The 24,626-nt window shown below is 38.1% G+C and overlaps 1 protein-coding gene across 1 annotated transcript; it reads left to right on the top strand.

Annotated features, from left to right (window-relative positions):
- Positions 1-3,508: 3,508 nt before the first annotated feature.
- LOC140232303 (eukaryotic peptide chain release factor GTP-binding subunit ERF3A-like) lies at positions 3,509-19,837 on the top strand. Its single transcript, XM_072312431.1, has 14 exons — positions 3,509-3,837; positions 6,281-6,412; positions 8,392-8,505; positions 9,245-9,278; positions 9,985-10,062; positions 11,087-11,267; positions 12,715-12,869; positions 13,820-14,060; positions 15,332-15,412; positions 15,987-16,088; positions 16,975-17,046; positions 17,789-17,878; positions 18,368-18,536; positions 19,165-19,837. Exons 1-14 carry the CDS (start codon positions 3,627-3,629, stop codon positions 19,203-19,205), a joined length of 1,701 nt encoding a protein of 566 aa, XP_072168532.1. The 5' UTR covers positions 3,509-3,626; the 3' UTR covers positions 19,206-19,837.
- Positions 19,838-24,626: the final 4,789 nt, after the last annotated feature.

The raw sequence follows: 24,626 nt of genomic DNA, 5'->3' as shown, positions 1-24,626 counted from the left end.
ACATGGGAGTCAAGGTAATGTACCCCCTCCCCCCCCCCCCCACCAACCCACCCTTTATACGGGAAGGACGGAATCTTTGGGAATTGAATTCACGATGTTGAGAGGGTTTTTTATCTATTCATTTTGACGAGGCGAAAGTGTTGGGGCCTGCAACCTCCCAGTCTCCCCGCCCCGGCCCCTGAGTATGTTTTTTTTTTTTTGTGTTTTTGTTTTTGTTTTTTTTTTTGATTTGTTGTTGTTGTTGTTGTTTATTGCTGTCACTCGCTAATGACGATATGATATATACATCTCTTTTTGAGAGAGAAAAAGGGGGGAAAAAGAAAAAAAGCGTGCAGCTTCAGTTATTCCATATACGTGCGTGATTCTCTCTCAAACAACTCTTGGTTTTCGCGATTTTAGTATCACTTTCGACAACATTTTCGCCAAAGTAGAATTTGTATTTTTAGCTGGCAAAAAAAACTAATATAAAGCACAATTCTGCTCATTTTTTACTTTCTCTTCAGCCTCTCATAGAGCCCTAGTTTATAGAAATTTTTCTAGTTTTGCATCATAACAAAAGAATATATATATATATAACACGAAAGTAATTACAGGACCTATTCCTGATGAAAGAAAAAATGATAAAAGATTAAAAAAAAAACACAGCTTAACACATTCGTCTGAGAGAGAGAGCGGGGGAGGTATAGTTAAAATATGATGATGAGGAGTTTAGGCTATATTATATGCATGCAGTGAATTACCAATGCTGTTGTATAGCGACATAATGGTTTCATTTTCTTCGATGAATTTAAAAAACTATGTAGATCAACATGAGCATGATGAGGACGTATCAAAGCATGAGGCTGGTTTCTAAAAATTACACTCTCATTGTCTTTTAATGCTATTTTATCAATGATCTTATCGAGATCGATTTCTGCACATGCACTTAAAAAATAAGATTTGATATCACTGAAAACGGCGAGCATAATGACTGAACACCAAACTGGTATTGCATATACCGGCATTGCACTCAATCTGAGTTGATGTTGTAGAAGAAAAAGAGATTGGTAATAAGAACTAAGCATTCAATATTTCGGTTGGGAGTTATTTCGTGCGCTCTTTCGAGCAGCACATTTTTGGTAAAACGGTGTATACCTCATTTGATGAATACTCGGTTCTGATTGGCTAAAGCTGCCCTGTCACTATTGTAGTTTTCGCGGCACTGTCAGCTAGCGGTTTTTTAAGATGCGCGTAGATACTTTGCGCATTGTGAAATTAATTCTAATTTATGTATACTTCTACCATCGGAACCACGACAACTTCATTTTAATTCCTCTTAAGTGGAATGCGGTTTATAAAACAAATACTGACTGCTTCTTTTCGGGTCACGATTAAACCTATTTGCCCTGAGTCGGGGATTTCTCAATAATCATTATTGTGTATGGGCCATAAATGTGCCTCTCGACTTCGTCTCGGAGCAGAGTGCTGTTGAGAAATCACCGTCTGTGCAAATAGATCTACCCTTGTCCCTCGAAGTAGTCGATATTTTGAATATTTTACACCAGCGAGAGCCAGGCGGAATATATTCCATTCAACTTAAATGGCGTATGAATACCGTCTTCTCCTTTATTGGAGCTCTCTCCCCCTCCTTCCCTCTCACTGCCTCTCCCTCTCTCTAAAACATCACTATCATCATAACATGTGGACGCTGCATTTCACGTTCCCATGCAATTGAATCCACTCGAAAAAGTAATAATGGAAAAAAAAATCAGTGATAGAAAAATGACTGTTTCCCCCCCATTGTGATAGAAATTTGAATTGCAATCGCGATGTTTAGAACAACTGGCAACATTTCTATTATTATCGAATATGCTATATTGAATGAAAGATTTGCAACAGGGCGCATGCATTCTTTCAAAATTGATTATTCACGTGATTATCCACCACTCATTTTCCTGTAGACATGAACATAATTATAGTCAAAGAAAGAGGCGCAAGAGGGCGGAGAGCTAGAAAAAGAAACGAACATGAATCAAGCAACGCATGGAAATGAAGAGGAAGGGTCCGTCAGAAGTTGGGGTCAGAGGCAGACGGACCAAGAGACAGTTTGATAGAATTTTTATGCACTAAAAAGAAGAAGAAGAAGCGAGAGATAGAAAGAACAAAAAATATTCATCAGGTAGCATTTAAGGTGGAAAGCTTCAAAGGGTTTCCTCTTATTCACAGGCCTACTTCGGTCTATCTATAAGTTGCCTTTTAAATTCACCGAAGAAAGCAAAATCAAAAAGAAAATGTCAGCATTGTGTATCCTTGGTCTACGCTATGGACACCAAACATTCTCCTTATATATAACATTTTGAAGAAAGCATAATTTTAGATATTATATGTCTCATGAGTCTCCATTTGACCAGGGGTATAAGCCAGAGTGATTACGATATGGCGGCTTGGTATTGAAATTAATTGCTACTGAATGATAATTTTATTTATCATATACGCATGCATTTCTCCCTCAGTGTACTCTAAATGTCTGGAGAAAAAGAACGGACTATCGTTTCCTGGATCAAAGATCAGCCAAATTTCAACTGTTTGTGTAACACTTATTTTCGGTGGACCATCATCGTAGTGTACTTGATAATGAGTGGTTAGTACGATTTGTATTGTCAAGCAAAATGACCTTAAAAAAGCTATAGTATGCTGAAATAGCATAACAATCAATGAATGATAATGAGAGATTATAATTATGCTAATATTTTAACCAGTGTGAGCTGATTTTCGCATTTTCCACATGTTTTCATACTCCTTCTTAAAAAAACAACAATTAGAAATTCATTACAATTCATAACTGGTTATACAGCTGATTACCACATTGGCAGCAGATAAAGCTTGAGAAGAGAATTGGTTCCTGAAGATTGATATATTCACCGATACACAGCTATGAATTACATAAAAGCCTTACAGCACAGAGAAAATAATTGTATGCTTTATTATTTTGACATCAATAACAGCAACTGTTGGTGCAGTTGCAGTCTTCCATCATTATCCGTGTCCGACGCTTCGTTTCATAAAATCATGATGTGCTGAACTACTTATATGCGACTTGATCATGCTCTTGTATTGAGAGCTAAGGTCATTGTATTCTTAATGGTAACATAGGCCTATACATTTTAAGATTTATACTGATTATTAACGTAGTAATACAATCCACAACTTCTATGAAATCTGAGGTACACATTCTAACTTCATAGCATTGTTTCTTACTTTGTTCCTTTGTTCTCTTTGCATTTACTTGTTCATTGTTTAGGAAAAGAAACGTATAGTTTATAAACAATTTTGACTGCAGGACGAGTGCGACATGCACAATGTCACACACGAATTGCGCAATACGACAAACGCCCTCATTGTCGCCAAATGACGTCAAAGAAAGATAAAACTGCACATGCTACTTCTACAGTGCACGCACGGCGAATGAAGTGTGGATCCAATAATGCTATGCAATGCATGCATGCTGCTCATGCTGTGTGTAGACGGACATGCAGACTGCGTGACTTCATCATTGAAACGAAATAGGCTCTCTTGTGTGGATACATTGCAGACTCGTGGCGCTGTGGGGAGCGTAAATCTCTCGATATCGCGAATTAGTCGCCAAAATGGAGACAGAGCAATGTGAATCGTCTGGTCTGGACAACTGGGAAGATCAAGAAGACCCCGGGCCCGGTGATCACTATCCCACTACTGAACTATCCAGTCAGTTTTCTACGTTGAACGTGGAGGCCAAACCATTCATTCCCAATGTGAATGCACCAGCATTTGTTCCGTCATATGCTACCAAAACACAGGCTTTTGCAGAACCAGTGAATGGTAATGGTATTGCTTAATTGTTGCACTAATGTTTTTGTGTAGCAGGAGTACCGATGGGGTAAAATATAGTCCATTGTATGTAATCAAGTTCTCTAATGATTCAGTGCAGACTTGGCAACATAACAATATCAATGACAATGGTCGAATGGATTTAGAAATGGCTAGGTCTATGTGAAATATGAACATGATGAAGCAGTACTCTAGATTTTTTTTTTTTTTTTTGTGTCTGAGACTGTGTTTGTGTGTGTGTGCGTGTGTATGGTCCATGTACATGTATTATGTTGTATGTTGTACGACTATTTCTATTGTTCACTTAATGTCTAGACCGCTAGGCCCTTACTATTATTGTCTAGGAAACGTTGATTATTATTGAATATTGGTTATTGTCCTTGTTATGTTTTTTACATTTATTTATTTATTTATTTATTTATTTGTTGATGGCCCATGGCCTGAGTGCACTGTATTTCAACTAACAAAAGAAAAATTATTTCAGGCCTGTTTGAAGAATTTCTACAAATTATTCTTTTATCATTCAGAATCTACAGTAACATTAAGTGCAAATAAAAGGGTTTGTGAGAAATCTTTGCCAAATTCAACCAATAGGCCTACCGGTATTATAATTTCAGGATAATTAATATGGATGTATTTAAAAAAAAAAAAAAAAAAACATTCTTCCAAACTCACCATGTTAATTTGTTTTTTCTGATGACGTTATGTTATGACACTGATAAGTGCACAATGGCTCAATACCTTTTAGGTTTTGTCGCCGAGTTCTTAGAGTATGTAAAATTTTATATTTCTTTGTAGTTTTTTTTTTTAATTTTGTTTTATTTTTGAGAGAGTTTGTAACACCTTGATAAAGTGGAGAAACAATGGCAATGTCTCCTTGAATTCTCTACATGTATGTGCATACCTAATGAATCTGTTTGCCAAACTAAGCAAAAGAGACTTTTACTCCCAGAAATATGACATGAATGAATGTTGCTTTGATAGTAATACAAATAGGGAGTCATAAAAACAAATATGTAGTGTACTCAATGAACATTTCAGTGCTTCTGATTATGAAAAAATGAACTTTTAAAACCATGTCAGTTCTCTCTTACACTACATGCAGAGTACTAGTACGTACATGTATACCACACATGTGCATCCTGTACGGGATGCTTTATTGTGATGGCCTCACTGACTCTGAAATTACCACAGCTTTTTGGAACTAGTCCAAAATTTGCTCTATCCACATCAGTTCATTTATTTGGTTCATTGTATTTGTGTTTATTCATTCAGTCATTCATTTACTTAGAACTGCATGTTTTGCTTTGACTATAGAAATAACTGTCTTGTTCAGGTACATTATTTTTGTTTAACATTGAGGATGATTAGATAAAAGATAAATCTAAAATGGAAAGTGAATGGCTTGACGAATATATAGCAACTAACTGCTGTATAAACAAATGAAAAGAGAAAAATATGCTTTCTCTCCAATTCCACTATTAGAGAATGTGGATGAAGAAAGCCTGGAAATAATTCATTTTACATACATGACCTCTACATTTCTGGCTATCAGTGAGTTTCTGTATTGTTGTTTTAGATTGATAATGTAAACAGATTCATAGCTTCCTCTTGAGTCAGTCACAAAGCACAACCCAACAACAGCAACAACAATAACAAATTCATGCAATTCAATTCATTTTGCCCTGTGTAACATGGTTTTCTGAGTCGGATCACTTGTCATAATTTAATGGAAACAAGGTAAAACAAAACCTAATGGTGTTGATTAACATGTATGGTCCAAACTATAATGAAACATTTACTTCAATAATCTAGAGATTAGGAATACTTTCACAGTTGTGCTGAAGAGTCACAGCTGCATTGTTACTTGGCCAGTCATCAAAATCTGTAGTAAACGTCGACTCACATACTGTACATACATTTTACACCCACTCACTATGATGATGTTGCAAAGTACACATAATTCATATCTCATTCAGTTGTGCAATCACTCACTTTCTGTTTTGGCTTATTGTTTCTCTTTCTTCCTCCTCCTCCTCCTCCTCTTCTTCTTTTTTTTTTTTTTTTCTTCTTGTTATTATTATCATCAATATTATTATTATTATTATTATTATTATTATTATTATTATTATTATTATTATTATTATTATTATTATTATTATTATTATTATTATTATTATTTCTATTTTTATTTTTATTTGCATAATCATCATCATCATCATCATCATTGTTTTGCCATCTGGATTGATTGGAAGGTTCAAGCCTTTCCCCAGTCTTGACACATACCACTTCCATTTTATACAGATGTGCAAGTTTCTTCACCAATGAATGAATTGGCAATGAGTGTGCAGAGTAAGTAAATTTTGTGCCCATTAACTAAATTTTGTGCCCCTACCCCCCCTCTTTTTTCTTTCAATTCCCCATCCCATTGCAGCTACACCACTAGAGGCAGCCAATGCCAATGAAGATGAGATGGAAGATGCAGAAGGAGAGGAAGAGGAGGGGGAAGCTATGCAGGAGGAACCGTCCGCCCCAGACTCCTCACCGGAACCCTCGGAGGGCCCAGGTACAAACCCACAGCCTTCACACCGAAGTCGATTCATGGGGCATAAAATTGATGCAAGCTACTGTGTACAGATATTATCACTTCGTGGAGATTTTTGTTGATTTTATGCTCTGCTGAAGTACAGTTGTAGCGTGAAAATAAGAATGATGCAGTTTTTTTTTTTAATTGCTGGTTTTTGAATGAAAAAAACAAAACAAAACTCACACTTCTGACTCAACTAGTGCATTTCACTGAAATTAGCCTAGCAGGAAAGATCAATTGCATAGAGGTTTCTACTTCATTTTTTTTTAAATTGTGGTTACCATAGTATTAATTGAAATCATAACAGCTAGTATCCATTTATCAAAATATTACCCAGCTTCTAGCATACAGCAGAAATTACAATTATTTGAAAAAATACTTCATGAGATGGGACAAGCCATTCATTTACACAGTGTCAATTTAAAAATGTGATTAAGTTTTCAAAATTGCAGTTACCATACTAACAACCACAATGGTGACAGCTACCCAGTAATAAAAATATTACCCAGTTGTTAGTATACATTAAAGATTTAAGAAATACTTAATGAGATGGGATAGAGCTTTTATTTGAACAGTGTCTGAAACAGGATTGCTGTACCTAAAAGCGATTATCTCTATTAGTCATATAAGAAAAAGAAATATTTGCTGATTTGCTGAAGGATACAAGTATCTTGGAGCTCCAATCATGATAAGAGAGAATTCTGCAGTGAACTTGGCAAATAAAACTCTAGTATTGTCATGAAAGGACTTGAGACTTCTGTGAGTTTTATATTCAATTAATTCATCAGAACCTTAATTTTGTCACTATGATTAATCAAACTAACAAATGAAATGTAGATATCATTTATGAGACCATGAATCTGACCTGCCCATGAGGTGCAACCTACACAAAAATGAACTCACCAGTAGTTCCAGTGGGGGCATTTGATTGTTGTTCACATGATTTTCAGCTTTAGATCTCCTTCTGTGTAGATTCCCTGTGAACCCCTTTCCATTTGGGTCAACTCTCTAGCCAAAATGTAGAACATTTCAGAAATGTATTTTGCTCCATTTGGGCAGATGAAAACTACACCCATAACCTGTCATCCACTCCAAGGCATGCTTCTTTCTGCCTCTGGATACTAGTTATCTGAAGGCTGTTTTTGCATTTAAGATGCTGTCAGATCTCATGAATAGTAATGAGATGAGTCAATCCCTTGTCACTTTGCAAGATAAGGGTATAATTTGATTTTTAGTGAGGGTACCGCAATGAATTGAAGAACTTCCCTCCAGGCAGCTGCAGATTTTATTGTTTGTATGCAAACCACAAAACTTCCAATACTGAATGCCCCTATTCACATAGTCTATGTGTCGCTTGCAAAATTAGAGAGTATGAGGGAACCTTTTACTGATAGGGGACCCTTCTTTTGATAATATTCTGGGTAGACCTGCAGAAGTGTAGGTCTGGTGACCAGATGTGTGACTGTTCATTGGGTCTGTGTGAAGTTGCCTATTGGCTGCCAGCAGTTCGTAGATGTGTTGGTCTCTTAGTCATTTTCACTTGAGCATGGTATTGTGGTTCATGTGATTATGTTGGGCAATTGGTTCATTCCTGAACTACATACCTAGTTGTTGTTTTTTTCTCTCTCCTGTTTTTTTTTTTTTTTTTGGTGTATTTGTTTCTTTTTGTTGTAAGAATATAGGTTGCAATAAATCCACATGCCTGCTTGCATGGACATTTTTTTTTTCTTTTTTACTTTCAGTAAGTTGAAAAGAAAAGGAAAACATAATCATCATGTTATTTAGCATCCCCCTCCCCCTATTTGTGCAGAATGAATTCAGATACTATTCGACATGTCTCTATTTTTCTCCTTTCTTGACTTGTCTGTTATTTTCTCTCATCCTGTGTGTGTGTGTGTGTGCTCCCCCTTCTCTTTACTTTCACCTTTTTCTCTCTCTCCTTTTCTGTGATTGTGTAGATAATGGACCAATGAAGGCAAATGTAGCTATGAAACCTTCTAAGCTACCAGTCAAGGAAGAGGAACCCAAGGACAAAAAGGAACATGTAAATGTCGTGTTCATTGGACACGTAGGTGAGTCTTCTCTTTGAACAAATCCTTCATTTTGAGAGCTAATCTTTATGCTGACATGGTCGTGGTGCCTTCTTGCCATGTGCATTGGTAAGTGCAACACTGTTGAATCTTATGCTGTGTGAGAAAGTAAAAGCAACACGTTTCATTGTTTGATCTGAGCAGTGGAATGTGGCATCCTTATCATCTCAGAAAAGAAAAAGTGCAGGAAATGATGATATACTTTGTACATTATATCACTGCTATTGTAGTAGTGTCAGTAGTAGCTCTATCAGCAGTAGCAGATTCGTGGTCATGGCAGTGTTAGTTAAAGTGGTAGCAGTAGAAGCAGTGTTAGTAATGGTAGAAGTGTTTATAGTAATTTGTGATCATAGTTGAAATGGTGCTGGCAGAGGTACAAGTGTAGTGGTAGTAGTAGTAGTAGTAGTATTTTATTGTGACAAGAAATATGCATTATTGAAAAGAAAGTAAAGATTCCTGATGTGATATTTTTGTCCCCGCCGAACGAGTTCGAGCAGGGGACTATGAAACGGGCTCCGTACGTGTGTGTGTCCGTGTGTCCGTCCGTCCGTCCGTGTGTCCGTCCGTGTGTCCGTCCGTGTGTCCGTGTGTGCGTCCGTGTGTGATCAAAATCTTCAATTTGCTACTTCTCTGTCATTTATGAGCCAATTTTGATTCTGTTTGCTTTATATGATAGCACTACATGGGAGCTTTGAAACTTGTTCTCTCTTCTATTTTTCAGATGCTGGAAAGTCCACTATTGGAGGTCATATAATGTGAGTAATTTGTAGTACATTGTGTGTTATTGTGAAAAAACAGAATTGACTTGACATAGATGAAGGATTTGTACAGGATTTCAAGAGTCAACCGCAAGCAACAGTACGATCAGTGTTTTGTCAGTGTCTGTTTCCAAAATGTCTATACTTGACTGACAATTTCAGTTTGTAATTTTCTGTTTCACATTCCTGACATTTGTCAGTGTAAAATATTTTCGTCCCCATTTGTAAACAGACATATAACATCATGTCAGTGTGGGTTAATTATCCCAATGTGCAGACGAGCACACACCAAAAAAATGGTAGGGTGATGTCGTGGTTTACCTCATGTGGCTAGCAACTGTCAGCATTCTCCAGGCACAAAGTGCTGAATGAGAAGGCGATATGCACAAATAAGGAGATACAGAATGAGGGAGAAATGCCTTGTTGACAAAATATATGTTCCTGGGGTCCGTGTTATGAAAGTCTTATGAGAGATCTCTTCGCACATAAGACACACTTATGAGAGACTTCATGAAATTGATTTTACTTCTTTTTTGAAAGTCACTCGTAGCTACATATGAGCCACTTTGGCCATTCTGAGATTTATGTAAAGACTTCTATGTGGTGTTTTTATGAAACGGACCCCTTGGTTGCATCTAATAAGCTATGTGTGAGAAATGAAGTGCAACATAGTATTCCCTTTCCATCATCTCCATGGTAACAGGTTTTTAACTGGAGGTGTGGACAAACGAACCCTGGAGAAGTATGAACGGGAGGCCAAGGAGAAAAACAGAGAGAGTTGGTGAGTTTTTGCGATATTGATTTAGAATTCTTGTACTTATTCATTTTATATCTTTACTTGTGAGGCCTCCATCGTGGAGATACATGTATGCATGAAGTGTTCTGTTCTGGACCTACAGTCCTGTAGGAGACACACTGGATATAATGCCAATATAGACGAATAGTAGTAATTGTTTTCAAGGCGATACATAGCAAAAAAAAAAAGGTTTTGTAAAGTGCATGGTCACTTTGAGCGACTCAGAATCAATCGTGGTGTTAGGTTACGTTTGTTCTTTTCTCCGCTGTTTTAGAAGTGATCAATAACATTATGAACAACACTGTGTGTACATTGTGGATGAGGCCTCGTTTCCAGTACACTTGATTCATACCTGCCAACTGTTCAGTTTTAATCTGAACATTCAGATTTTGCACTGAAAGAAAATGCATTACTTTCAGTGTGTTCTGATTTTTGGAAATATCTGTTAATAGTAAAGTATATGAAATTTATGAAAGTTCAGATTTTTAAATAATTTTTCTCTGTTTGTTCAGATTTATTAAGTCTCAGGGTTGGCAGGTATGCTTGATTCCAGATTATGTGATGAGTTTACAAAAATGGTTGTTAACTTTCCATTGGAGCACCCTTGATTGATATAGTGATTTTTAACAGCAAACTCAGTCTTGATCGATCGCCCCGTCACTGAACAGGCGTGCTAACGTGGAAACATTGAACTGCACATTACTTGAATATGAGACCATTCTGAAGCAAATAATTTTCACACAACAATAGATATCTAATGTACTCTTAATGAATCCCACAAGGATTGGAACAATCATCCCCCAGCATTCCCACTGATTCCCACTGATCAGTTACTAGCCATCCCCTTTAAGAAGGACATAGAAATCACTTTTCAATTTAATATTTATCCAGTAAACTCTTCATCATGCACAGTATTTGAAAAAGTAGCCATAAAATGATTTAAGGTTGCATAAAAGCAATTGGCTTGAGGACACTAACTTGAAGGGACTGCATTGATCCTCTCCACCAGGTACCTATCTTGGGCACTGGATACCAACCAAGAGGAGAGAGACAAGGGCAAGACGGTGGAGGTGGGGCGGGCCTACTTCGAGACAGAGAAAAAGCACTTCACAATCCTGGATGCCCCGGGCCATCGGAGCTTCGTACCCAACATGATAGGGGGTGCTGCACAGGCTGATCTAGCTGTACTGGTGAGTGCTGGTGCAGAGAATCTCTATCCACTTAAAGAGATGGTATGGTTTCAGTTGAGAATTGGGCTTCAGGTTTCCAACTTATATGTGTGTGTGAAATAATGAAAAACTTCTAATGAAATTTGAAAGAGCATTTAATTCTCAGAGGAATTCAAAATCTATTTGATGAAAATTGGTTTTGAAATGGCTGAGATATCAAAACAAAGTGATCAGAAAGAGAGGTGGGGGTACTTTTTATTTGGATTGCTTTGTTTTAGGTTGATTTGTATACCATGCCCTCTCCCAGATCAATACATTATTGCTGTGATGCCTTTTTTTTTTTTTAAAGGTCCAGATTCATACACTTTTGCCTTGTACATGCTTGTACCTGGATGGGACAAGCTAGCAATATTTTCATATATTTGTTTATTATTTCGTCGGGGCTCGGGGGATAGAGAATGATGGATCTGCTTTGACAAAGTTGTGCTGTATGTTAGCCATTTTACAACAGCTCATATTAGAAAGAAGTACTAGTGGACCTCTCGCTAGTAGCTAGTAAAACCTGTGTTCAAGTCTTGGACATGTTCTTTTCTAGTGTCCATTGTTTTTTGTATTTTTTTTTTTTTTTGTATTGTGTGTGCAGTGATTTGGATCGCTTGAATGAAATCTTGCACCGAGTGCTTTGAACTTCTGTTGTGTTTGATAGTGAGGGAAAAGCTTGTCAGAGAGGGGATTGAGATATGCTGTGGTTGAACAATCATTTTGTTTGTGTGATCACTGTCAATTGTGGTCACAGTTTGGCCTTTAAGCTCTGTGGTTTCCTTCTCTGCTTGGCTGATTATAATGTCTGCTGAATTTCTTATCACACAGGCGTACATTTGATTATGCATTTTGTCCATGACATGCAATGCCACCCTGTTAATCAGCATTATTCTTGAAATAAGCCAACTCTAGATGCGAGTCACTTGGAGACTTTACTGAAGATAGATTAACATACTTGACTCTGGTACAAGGATTTCGTGTTTGTCATTGTAAATAATGAAATAGTAATTGTAAAAACCCATCTCCTCCATTTGTGGACTTGATTTAAACTTCAAAACCTGAATTCCTTTGCACTCTGCCTATCAGGAAGCCAGGTTTTTTTCCTATTTCAATAGTAGACTTTTGGGTGTGGAGTGGGACAAATTGGATACAAAAGCTTTGATTTTTGGAGAGTGCAATCATTGTGTGTTGTTAGAGAATTGTAAAATTGATAGTTGGTGACTTCAAAACCAGGCTTTCAAAATAACGGTTCATTGCATTGTTCTCAAATCTCCGTCTCCATCAGCACCAGGTATCAGCACCAGGTATACAGTTTCTGTGGGAGGGAGCCCACCCCCCCCCCCCCACCATATATTACCATCAATCCAAAAATGAGTTAAAAATGCATATTTGTAGACCCTTCTTACTTGGATCCCATTTATTTCAGGTAATATCTGCCCGCAAAGGTGAATTTGAAACGGGCTTCGAGAGGGGAGGCCAGACCAGGGAGCACGCCATGTTGGCCAAGACAGCGGGGGTCAAGCACTTAGTCATTCTCATCAACAAAATGGACGATCCAACAGTAGAGTGGTCACTTGCAAGGTACTGTACTTTATTTGGATCTGTATGTATTTCATTGTTCTCTACAATTACAAAATATCTTGTGAGGTTTCTTGTGTATCATCATAATTCACATGAACAAAACATACCAGATTACTCCATTCAGCTTTGAGACATTTCATTTTTCTCTACAATTGCAAAATATTTTATGAGGTTTCTTGTGTGTCAACGTAATTCACACGAACAAAAAATGTATTTGCTCTCTTCATATATTGTTTTGAAATATGGTGTCAAACGTCATCAGCAGTGTCTTTTCTCACCTTCTAGTAATTTAAGCACTGTCTCCCTGTCTGTCATCTAATCTTATTTCACTATCTACAATTGTATCTATCTATCTATCCATCTATCTATATGTTCATCCATGTGTACATGTATTTATCTATCTTTATATCTGTGTAAACATCTACCTACCTTTATTTTTTATGTCTCTATGCAATCTATCTCTCTCTCTTTCTTTATATCTACCATATCCCCCCCCCCCCAAGAAATTACAATGGGACCGTCCGTAATGATAACTTAAAAAAATAGTGAATCAGTCCAAGTACAATTTCAGGGCATAAAACTGTAACTTGTTACCCACAACTTACAGAAAACCTCATCCAATTTGCTTCCGTGGTCAAAGAGAAATGAGGATCTTTGAAGTGCATGTCAGGAATAACACATTTATATGCAATTCCAAGAGCATTCAAGTGCTAAACTTGGAAGAAACAGACCCATGACATGCTTTACCATGATCCACATTTCTCTGTGCCCACTAAACCAAATTTATGGGGTCTTCCGCAAAATATAATTAAGATGTTGTATTTTTAGACCCTAAATAGCATTCAGGCACTTAAATCATATTGAAAATTAGCAATGCGGAAATCCGATTGTAATTGTTGTTGTTTTTTGACATATTGTATATCATATTTCATGTGTCAATCTTTGCACAGGTACGATGAGTGCCGAGAGAAGCTGCTTCCCTTTCTCCGCAAAGTGGGCTTCAACCCCAAGAAAGACATTCACTTCATTCCTGTGTCCGGGATCACGGGGGCCAACCTCAAGGTCTCGGCCAGCGACAAGTGTCCTTGGTACAAGGGGCCGCCGTTCATCAAGTACATCGACGACCTCCCGCCTCTGCCCGCGAGGAGTTTCGATGGGCCCCTCCGGTTGCCTATCACCGACAGATACAAGGTGGGTTGAGCCAAAAACCTAGCACAACTTACAGATTATTGCAAAATTATTCATACCCATAGTTTTTATTTTTTTAGATATGCCAATTTCTTATAAAATTATAGATTTGTGTTGTCACTGATGCATCGGTTTGATACCTTACATTGTCATGCTAAGATGCATTATGAATTTAGTTTTATCTCAATTGCATAACAAAAGAAATGTAAAGATATTATTTTTCTAGGCATTCCAGATTTATCCCATTTTGGACATTAGTCATCAATATTGATCAGAAGCTATTTGTTTTGTAGTATTAGCATAAGCAGTGTCCTGGATTTTATGATGTTACCAGCAGAAATTCTTACCTTAGTGAAAATATGATAGACAGTCAAAAAGAGGGAAATTTAGTGTTTCAGTTGTTATGCAGATGAAGTTAAACCCAAATTTACTTTATTTGGTAGATGGCAACAAATGTCATCAAAGTCATATCGAAATTTTCTTGAATTTTTGGATAAAAATCTACCGAAAGTGTCCAAAGGAGTGAATAATCATAATGTCATCTATAGTAGGGTTGTCGTTTCTAATTGTTGGTGTCCATTGACTGGGTTACAGGTAGTGAATAAATCTGCTAACTCACTTTAAATTAGAGAGCTACATATATGTATGTTCTCCATTGATTTTGTTGAAGTTAAGCAAAGATTTCCTGAAATAGCAACACTGACTCAATCCCACTCAAATATGTATCTGGCTGTGATAGTAGGATTGCAAGAAGCACATGCAATTGAATGTCTGTAGAAGAGCCATTCAATCGAAGACAACACCAAGCATGGTTAATGTTAACGCTATGATTGTATAGCGCAACATGGGAAACCATCCCTTGAACGTAAATTCATGGTATACTGTAAAAGTGGAAATTTTCGCGCATTTCGTGCAACCAGAAGCTAGTTCGAAAATACAAGCATGTGAGTATTTTTTCTTGCTATACGTACCACTATGTAATGTCTTGATTACACAGAATTGAAAACACACAGATTATCTTACTTTGCCGAGGGCGAAAAATTACTCCTGCAAAAATATCCACTTTTACAATAAATGGTATTTGTTGTAGCAAAAAAGAAAAAGTGTTTTGTGTGTAGGACTGACATGCTAGTGCACAAAATGGAAGAAAATTACGAAGTGACAACTGAAGAAAGAATGCTGTGATTACGGTGTTTTCAGCACCATGCATGAATGTTTAAAGCATGCCAAACAAACCCAAAGCACTTTATGTGTTCTCTGTATACGCAATGAAGGACATGGGAACCATCTTGCTGGGCAAAATTGAATCAGGAAGCATCAGGAAGGGGTCGTCCTACACACTGATGCCCAATAAGGTAAGAAATAACATTACCATCAATATGCAGATTTTTTTTTTGTTTTTTGACGCAAGAAACTTTTGTTGGTTAAGGGTAGTCATAACAAGAAGCTTCTTCTATCAACCTTTAAGTCCTAATAGTAGGCAAGCTTTTGTCGACTGTCATCGACCTTCTTAAACCAAGTAATTATTCTCACAGATTCTTGCTGTCTGCAGCAGATGGCTAGAAACTAAGCATGTCAAAGGTTGGTAGAAGCTGAAACTACATGTTTGCATTTTAGATGTTTCAATATTACTAACACTATTTATTTTGTAGCCATCAATGAATGGTATCTTCATTTTGATTGTAATCAGCCCAACAACTGCAAGTACTTTTGCTGCTGACAATAAATGGTAGTAAATGGTAATGACAAGGAGGATGATACTGAAATTAGCTACTTATTTTCTTAACAAATGATTCTGTTACTGTCCTTCCTGCAGTAGATCGCTGTTATAATGTCCACACGATAATTTGGAAATGCTCTGTACAAAACCAGAGTGAGAATACAATCAACATTCCCACCATCCGCTATCACTGCTTTGCTTCCCTCCAGACTAGCGTTGAAATCCTCCAAATCATCTCCGACGAGGAGGAGACATACTTTGCAGGGACTGGCGAGAATGTGAAGATCAAGGTCCGAGGGGTTGAAGAAGACGTGAGTTACATGCCACATCCACTGTTAACCCATTCCTCCCACAATTCTCCGAGAGCCTTCAATGCCCCCAAAATGAGATTCTTTTTGCAGGTCGACAGAAAGCGGACAGGTTGGTAATCCACCTGTGCGGAAGCAGTCAAGCATTGCTTGTATCCCCTTTCCATGGTCAACTTCATTGTACATGTGCCATTGAACAGTGAAATTATTAATTGGGCGTGAGGTATGAATAGATTGTGCGCTAATGGCTGCCCACAAACTCTTTGTTTCACACAAAAGAGGCACCTGAATGGGGTCAGCTAAAGTCAAACTCTGCTGAGCTATATCTTGATTGCTACATTTTCATATGAGTTTTACTGCAAAACAAGTGCACACTACACTGAAAAAAGGTAAATAAGCCAATACTGTGATACATACAGTTTTCATACAGAATGAGAACAGATATTGATAGAAGAAATTCTAATCTTTCTATCAAAGCCATTCTTCTGGGCAGCATAACACAAATAAACATGAATTTAGGCCACCAATACCTGCACTCTTATCTATATTATCTATATTTTGGGAACCGGTATACCAGGTTCCTGTGTATCAACTGACGCCACAGGAACCTCATATCCCAGGATCACATAAGGAATGGTTTATGGCAGCTCTTGGTCATCGTCTGTACAAACTGGTGCTGCTTTAGCGCAGGGGAACTGCTGTTGTTCATTCTTTACATATGAATATCATTCGATGTGTGTCTTGCACTAATTTGTAGTTTTGATATCGATTGGTGAATGACATTTGTTCCTTTGTTTCTGATCAAATTCCACAGAACTTGTAGTTTTGAAGCCTTGATATGAATTGTTGAATGATGTTTGTTTTATTTGTTTCTGATCAAATTGCACAGGATGTTTCGCAGGGATTTGTGCTGTGTGAACCCACTGATGTCTGCCATACCTCCAAAATATTTGATGCCCAGGTGAGTGGTTCCCTCCTCATCCTAGAAGACTCCTTTGTCTTCAGCAGAAATTTCATTAAAATCCACCTGCAATTTATTTAAGTGCCACCTCAAACTTGACGGTGTAGCACATAACTTTGACTCTATTTCCACACAATGAAAGCTGGCAGCTAGATATTGCATGTGCAGTTTTTTTAATGTTTTCATATTTTGTTGATGAAATTTGACCTCCTGCAATGAACAAGCCATTGTAAAACCTTATCTCATTCAGATGCATAAGTAGAAGTCAATAAATTTTTACCGGTACATCATATGTGGGAAAGCATACTTTTCTTCCCCATCCATTCATGCCAGCATTTTTTGGTGCACTTCCAATATGGCACTGACCCACAATAAGGGCAAGTAGAGCTATTGTAGCTGTGTATGATGAGTGCAGAATTAAGTAAAAAGATTAAATTGGCTTTGAACAAGCTGAAAAAGTTTCGGATACCATGTTATGAATTATTCCAGGTTTGTATAGCACTCATTTGCGAGGTATACAAACTAGGCACATAGAAATAGTGGTATGTTCACTGAAGCTAGATGTACATGTAGCTTGACATCAAACTGTTGGAATTGGCCATGATAAAAGTTGGAATGTTGATAATTGACATCTGTCAGATTCTTGCATGGTGACTCAAGTTGTAATGTCATATTAGCAGCTTCCTCTATTACATTAATGTGCATGCAATGTTAAGCGTCAAATTTTTGTCCTCTCACACAGATTGCGATAGTAGAACATAAGTCCATCATCTGCCCAGGTTATGGTGCCGTACTTCACATCCACAATGCAGTGGAGGAGGTCCAGATTACTGTAAGTGTTCCTTGTATGTTTGTTTGTTTGCTATGTTTGTTGGTATGTTTTCAAGGACAGGTTGAAACGGGTTGTGGCAGGTTAGAAAGATTTTTGTTTATCCCTAACATGTGACGAACAAAGATGTGGATAATTATATGCATAGATGTTTACAGTCTCAGTGCTAAGATGTGATCAACCAAGATATGGATGATTATCAAACTCAGTAGATGTTTACAATCATACGATAGGAATGCAAAGATCGTACTTGCACAAATTTTGTGAAAATGTAAGGTGTAATTACTGAATAATATGAAATGAATTTGTAGACTCAAATCTGAATTAGTTGTAGACTCAAATTTATATGCACACAGTTGTGGCTGAGTAGCCGCATACCTTAGTTTGAATGGCCTCACCCAACGTGCCAGTTGATGTAACGAGTGACTTCTCCTTCACATTGCTAAAGTCCACTCTGTATGAAGTCCATTCTTTTGTCGATCCAATTTTCAGAAACTCATAGCAATGGTTGACAAGAGGACGGGGAAGAGAGGCAAACAGCGCCCTCGCTTCATCAAACAGGACCAGGTGGCCATCGCGCGGCTGGAGACGACCGGCGTGGTGTGTATGGAGACGTTCAAGGAATTCTCCCAAATGGGACGCTTTACGCTGCGAGATGAAGGTAAATGAATGACACCCACATGGGAGCCAATAGGACAGGCCTTACCTTAGAAAGAAAAATAGAGAATAAGCTGAGTGAAAGTTCAGATGGGACTGTTATTAAGAGCAATTGTGACATCAGTAAGGCAACTCTTAGCAGGATGTCCAGTTTGCATATCGGAATTTTTTCTGAGTGTAAACATTCTGTGCAAAAATCACTACAAGAATAATTTTCATGTCTGGTAAAAGCAAAATCTCATCATACCTCAATCCTACAGTGTATGTTATCCATATCAAATGGTAGCAAATCACTCTAGACATTATTCCTGAGTAACCATTGCAAGTTCAGGAAATGTTTGTCACTTTGCCTGGTTCATATCGTAAGACAAATTGCACTATATAAATGCTGTTCATCATCATCAATATCATAATGTATCAACTCAATCACCCAACGCCGTGTCCACCCTCTCCCACTGAGAAAACAAACAAACAAACAAACAAACCAAAAAAAAACTCACTCTGCATAAGTAGATGTTCCTACTGCAAGAAACTTTCCGGTGCAAAAGGAATAATTTTGATTTTTTTCCCCCCGAGTGCAGCAATTAATTTAGAGAACTTGTACCTCTTGTTTTCTGTGTGTGTGCATGCAGGGAGAACAATTGCCATTGGGAAGGTGCTGAAGCTACTGTAAACTGTTCAGCCACGTGACCGGACCTGGATGCATTCATCATACGACGAGCAAACCCCAACACACAACGGACAATTGGCAAGCGTCACTACTAAGCAACATGAGGAACAGGAAATTTGGGTTACACACACAGACAAACGTACATCCACACTCTGTGCTAACTCTGAACAGAGTCAATGGTCTAAAGAGAAGGCAGCAAATTTCCAGGCAATACGAGCATCCCCCCTCCCAGCAGTTTATGTCGAAACAGTTGCCTCATTTAAGACTCTCTCTTTTCATTCTTGATAGTTATCTTTTCATTTTCAGGACGTAAATCCCTCCATAGTTGTTCCAGTAACAGGGTGTAAAGATATGAGTAAGATTTGCTTGTTTGGATGTCTTCTTTTATTTTGAATGGAACATCCTTAAAGCAAAAGAGGATTACGGCCATTTTAACAAGAAATGGTGTGCCTTGACTATTCGCCATGTCATCACAAACATTTAGAATAAATAGATCAATGCCCTAGAAGACATGGGGCCTGGGGGCCTGTGGAGATTAGGCTTCAGGGAAACTTTGCTGTCGTCCTCTCTATGTCATTGTCTCATCTTAAACTCACAACATTTGAAGTCAGGATGGAAAGGGGAAGGGAAAACTTGTCCAGCAGAGACTCCAACCCAAAGCACCTGATCTGGAGATTCTCCTGCCTGAAACCCCTAGCAAACGGGAGACTCCAACTTGATGTGTGCGAAGCGCAAAGTTCCTAGGGTTCTAGATGCTCTCTTGTGCTATCTAAGGCTTATTTTTTCAACATACGATAGAAATAAGTAAGAATTCCCTTCCAACGGGAGACAAAGAGCCAGGGCGGGAGAAATTAGATCTCAAACGGGAGAACGGGAGATTTTGCAAAAGTGGGTTTTCGGCGGGAGATCTCCCGTCGAAAACAGGAGAGTTGGAGTCTCTGGTCCAGGGATCTGTGACTAAGTACATGCCATAAAGTTAATCAGAATTTGAAGAAAGAAGACACTCAATACACACACAAACACACACATCAAACAAACAAATCAAGACAAAAGGCGGTACAGGGAGTTGATGCAGCCAAGTTCCGTCACTTCAGAGTTACTGCATTGCCACGAGAGGGCCCTTCTCTACACCATGATGCTTCTCCAGCCTACCCACGTACCGCCGATTAGCCAACGTTCGATTTTAAGGACACGATAGCAGATCTTTGAGCAAGCCTTTGGCCGGTGTGCCAGAAGGCATGGACGCAGAACCGCCCACTTCACTGGTCTGTCTTTTGAGTGGTCGCAGCAAATCTCCCCTCTGTCCTAAGTGAGATACTCTGACAAAGGAATAAATTATTTAAAAACAAGAAGGGAAAAAAAAGAAGCAAAACACAAACACGTATGACCTCAAAGATTAGCGCCAGTATGGATCAGTTCAGACCAGTTGACCAGCCTTCTTCAGAACTGCGTAATTGGACCTCATTATGATGCTGTGTTCAAACTTTGTTGAAAGAGCGGAGTCAGTGACCATTTCTCAGAAGTATTTGTATGCACCTGCTGTAACCATCAAAATGTCTCACATTATTTGCCAAGTATGTGTGCACAAGTGTCTGGCTGTTGAAAAACAAAGGTTTTTTCTTCACCATATTCATTCATGTGGTGTTTCGGTTTTTTTTTTCTCCATTGGGGAATGGGGGGGAGTGGGGAAGGGGGGATGGGGCTGCAATTCTTTGTCAATACGATGTTCCAGCAAATGCATGGAGATATATGCATGGGTAAGGACTTCAAGGTTAGGGGAAGTACCATGTGCAGGTGTAATATCGTGTCAGACTCAGTGCATTGATCGTCTTCCAATGCAGTGGAGAAAGCTTGCTTCTATTAGGAACTATAGTAAACCCTGGCATACCCATACCCATGTCCACCGACTGTTTTGTAACTTTCTGCTGAATCAATGTCCTGTAGATTTTTGTGCAATGTACTTCTCCATCCAAGATGGCTGTCAGATGTGAAGTGAACTGAGGCATTAATAGCTATACCGGCATGCTACTTTATTTCTCTTCTTCATTTTTTTTTTATCATAGCTATGACACTCGTTCTATAGACTGTAACACAGGGCTAGTCTAAAATGGTGACAGGTGGGACAGGAATAGATTATGCGATTTATGGCCACAGTTGGTATCAAGTTGTCTGAGAGAGAGAGAGCACGAGATAAAATATGTTTAGCTGCCACTTTTGTCATTTCTGCCACGGAGGGCCCCTAGAATCATCGGAATGTTTTTCTACATGATGATGATGATGATTGTGTCGTTGATGGCCTTATGCGCTGATGATTTTCTTCTGTCTGTGACTTCAACCTGCAACTGTGTTTTGGCCTTGTAAACATGTTTTCATTTTCTGTGCTGTAATATCCAAGTTATTATTTATTTGTCTTTTATTATTATTTTTTTTTTCAGAGTTGAAATGACTGAGAGGAAGAGCCTCACATTATTTTATTTTATTTTTTATTTTATTTTATTTTTTGAGGGGGAAGCATATTTTTCTGATAATTATCAGTCTGTAACCTTTGTGGATAGACCCCCAACCATGTGACAGTCAATTGATGTTAGAGGGGATATGTGCTTAGAATTGTATCAGTGGTGCATGTGTCCCAAGCGAAAAACTGGTCATGATGGTGTTGTGTATCAGTTCGTAGGGTATGCCGATCCATGAACGTGTAGTGACCGCCACAAGTGCTTCAAAGAAAACATTCAGCAAGACTTAAAGAAATTTTTCACAGGGATTCATTTATTTATGAGGAGAGTTGGAGGGTGATGCGCTGCCCACTTTAGCAAGGGAATTATTTTACGTGGTAAGTTACAGTCATCGGGAGTGATTCAAATTTTTTTCCCATCGTTCCCGGTCGCTTAACTACATTGTATATCTCGATAGTCTTGTTTTCAGAGTCATTACCATCTTTAAGATAATGCAATGCTTTAGTCTTCATATTGAAGAGACAATCAACATTACATTGTTTTGTGTGGTTTTTTTTTTTTATCCCTTCTAAACAAGACAGTCATTGTAGTAATAAACATGCACTGTAATAAATATTGAACTCCTGTAAATGTTATCATATATAAAAAGCTTCTCCCATCAAATATTGGCTTCGGATGAGCTGGCATGTACCCATACCAGGGAGGTGCTACTGTTTAAATATGACATTGTGTTCTGAAACCTTCGTTTCCCATCGGTTGTACACCATTTTCATCTTAATTCTTTGCTGTCCTGTCTTAAATGCCAAAAGTAATTGTAAGATAGTGAAATCACATGTAGCCTTCATACTTTCAGCTAGATTGTGTACGAGTGTATGTGTGTGCGTGCATAGATATTATATCAATTTTGTCAGACTGCTTATCAAAATTGTGATTCTGTCCCTGCTGAGGTTCCTTTAATTTACTCCATACAGGGAGTGAACCATTAATCTTTTGTTTGTCTCTGTTTTGGGGGACTTTTGTCAAAGAAACCCAAGGTAGACATCAAGCTTTGCTGCCTGTTGCAAAGGTATCTCCTGTTCTATCGACTGTCTATGAAATCAAGAGGTCTAGTCTCTCCCTAATCTTCTGTTGTTTTGCAAATTCAAATGAGATCCAACTGAAGAGGATGTGCTTTTAAACAGAGCTTGATGGTCTGAGGTGACACACTACACCATAGCCCTACAATGCTGTTATCATTAATCCTGTGTATTGGACAGCAGAAAACCAAGGACAGTCACAGAATATTTCACAATTGATCTGTGAAACTCGTATTTTAAAGCTGCATTTTCTCAGTCCTATCCGATCAGGGGAACCAAGGAGTATAAAGATTGATGTTACAGATGTCAAATTTTGTTCAAATCCCTTGTGAGATAATGGAATTTTCTGTAGAAATATGGATCATTCTCTTGCATGATTATATTTCTAAAGGCCATATTTGTATTATTTTAAACAAAATGAGTTAATTCATATCGAGGATCATAGATTAGAGATTAGATGTAGCCAAATTACCTGAGTGACATTTTTCAATAACTTTCACTTGCATTTTTTTTTTCTTATTATTTCTTTTGATACTATTTTTAGCTTAATTGAGTACAAATAGAGGGGAATATATCCTAAAGGTGTTTTTTTTTTCCCCTCAATTTTCCTCTATAAAATACCACAGCATCATTGTCAGAGGATGTTTGGAATATGTGGATATATGTACGAGGTGGACGCGTCCAGATGGACGTCGGATCCGCAGTCCTTCCTGAGAATAGCCAAATGAATGTCGATACTTAACTAGCCAATTAAATTTGAGAGGAAGCGAGAAAGGAGTATAATGAGCAGTTCTATGAATATGCTGAAATAAATGTGATTATAGTGTGTATTGAACAAGAAGCTACAGCCCATGAGTTGATCAGGTGCCATTCTAGTGGAATCGTGTTGATGATGATATGAAACAAAACCATGCCCTTTGAACTTATTGCCTATGAGACATGGGTTCACATTGTATGGGAACTTACATGTACTCAATCTTAGAGACAAGGAATGAATCTCCTACATATACCTGTTCAAAATAATCTCAGTAAGTGTCATCATTAACAACTTTGTCAGAGATTAAGACACTAAATTGAGAGTTTAGACATGGGAAATGATTTTTGTTTCATCTGCATCTACATGTATGTCTATTTCTTAATTCTTTTAAAACTCAACTGACAGTTGCATCTTTCAGTTTTGGCTTCTAGATTATCGAACAAGACAAATGCTCCTAGTTGTATTGTTTTGTTTTGTTTTTGGTTTTTGGGGGGGTTTGTTTGTTTTTTTTTCTCTGTAGGAGATTTCCTGCAAAAAGTGTACATGTTTCCAGGATTCTTCAATGGCGGTCTTTAGCACAAAGTATTAAAGCATGTGTCCATTAGGTGGAGTATGTAAGAAACCCTAAAAAAATCCTGTATTTGTGGGCAGACTAGAGCTGTCCTTGTTTATCTGTAAGGCCTGCATGTTATTTCCTTTCACCTCCTGCATGGCACTTTGATTTTGTACGGGCAAGCTCGCGCAGCTTCCGACTTTTGCCAACATCATAGAGAATTATTTCGTTTGCACTGAATGCTACTACAACATAGGTCGTACCGTAGACCCTTGTGGACTTCACGGACGCGTGACTATATCATAATGTAGGTAATATCTAACGCTGTATTTCTTCAGTGACTCTTATTTTCCTCCTGTCGATTTGTCAGCATTCTGCTCTCTGTGTGTGCGCTCCTCTTGGCAATTTGAAAAGTCCCATGGGCCTTTGACTCTTGTTTTATCTCTTGATACTCTCTTTGAGCCAAAACTATTTCTGGACTACCAGGACAGTCTCTGCATTGATGTGGTGCAGCCATTCCTGATAATACAAAAAGAAAATATTACAGGAGAGTATGACAAGACAACTTTGTATATTGATATGTTC

Source organism: Diadema setosum, chromosome 8, assembly GCF_964275005.1.
Source record: "Diadema setosum chromosome 8, eeDiaSeto1, whole genome shotgun sequence".
In the NCBI taxonomy this organism is placed as follows: Eukaryota; Metazoa; Echinodermata; class Echinoidea; order Diadematoida; family Diadematidae; genus Diadema; species Diadema setosum.
This window is presented reverse-complemented; position numbering and strand designations above follow the sequence as displayed.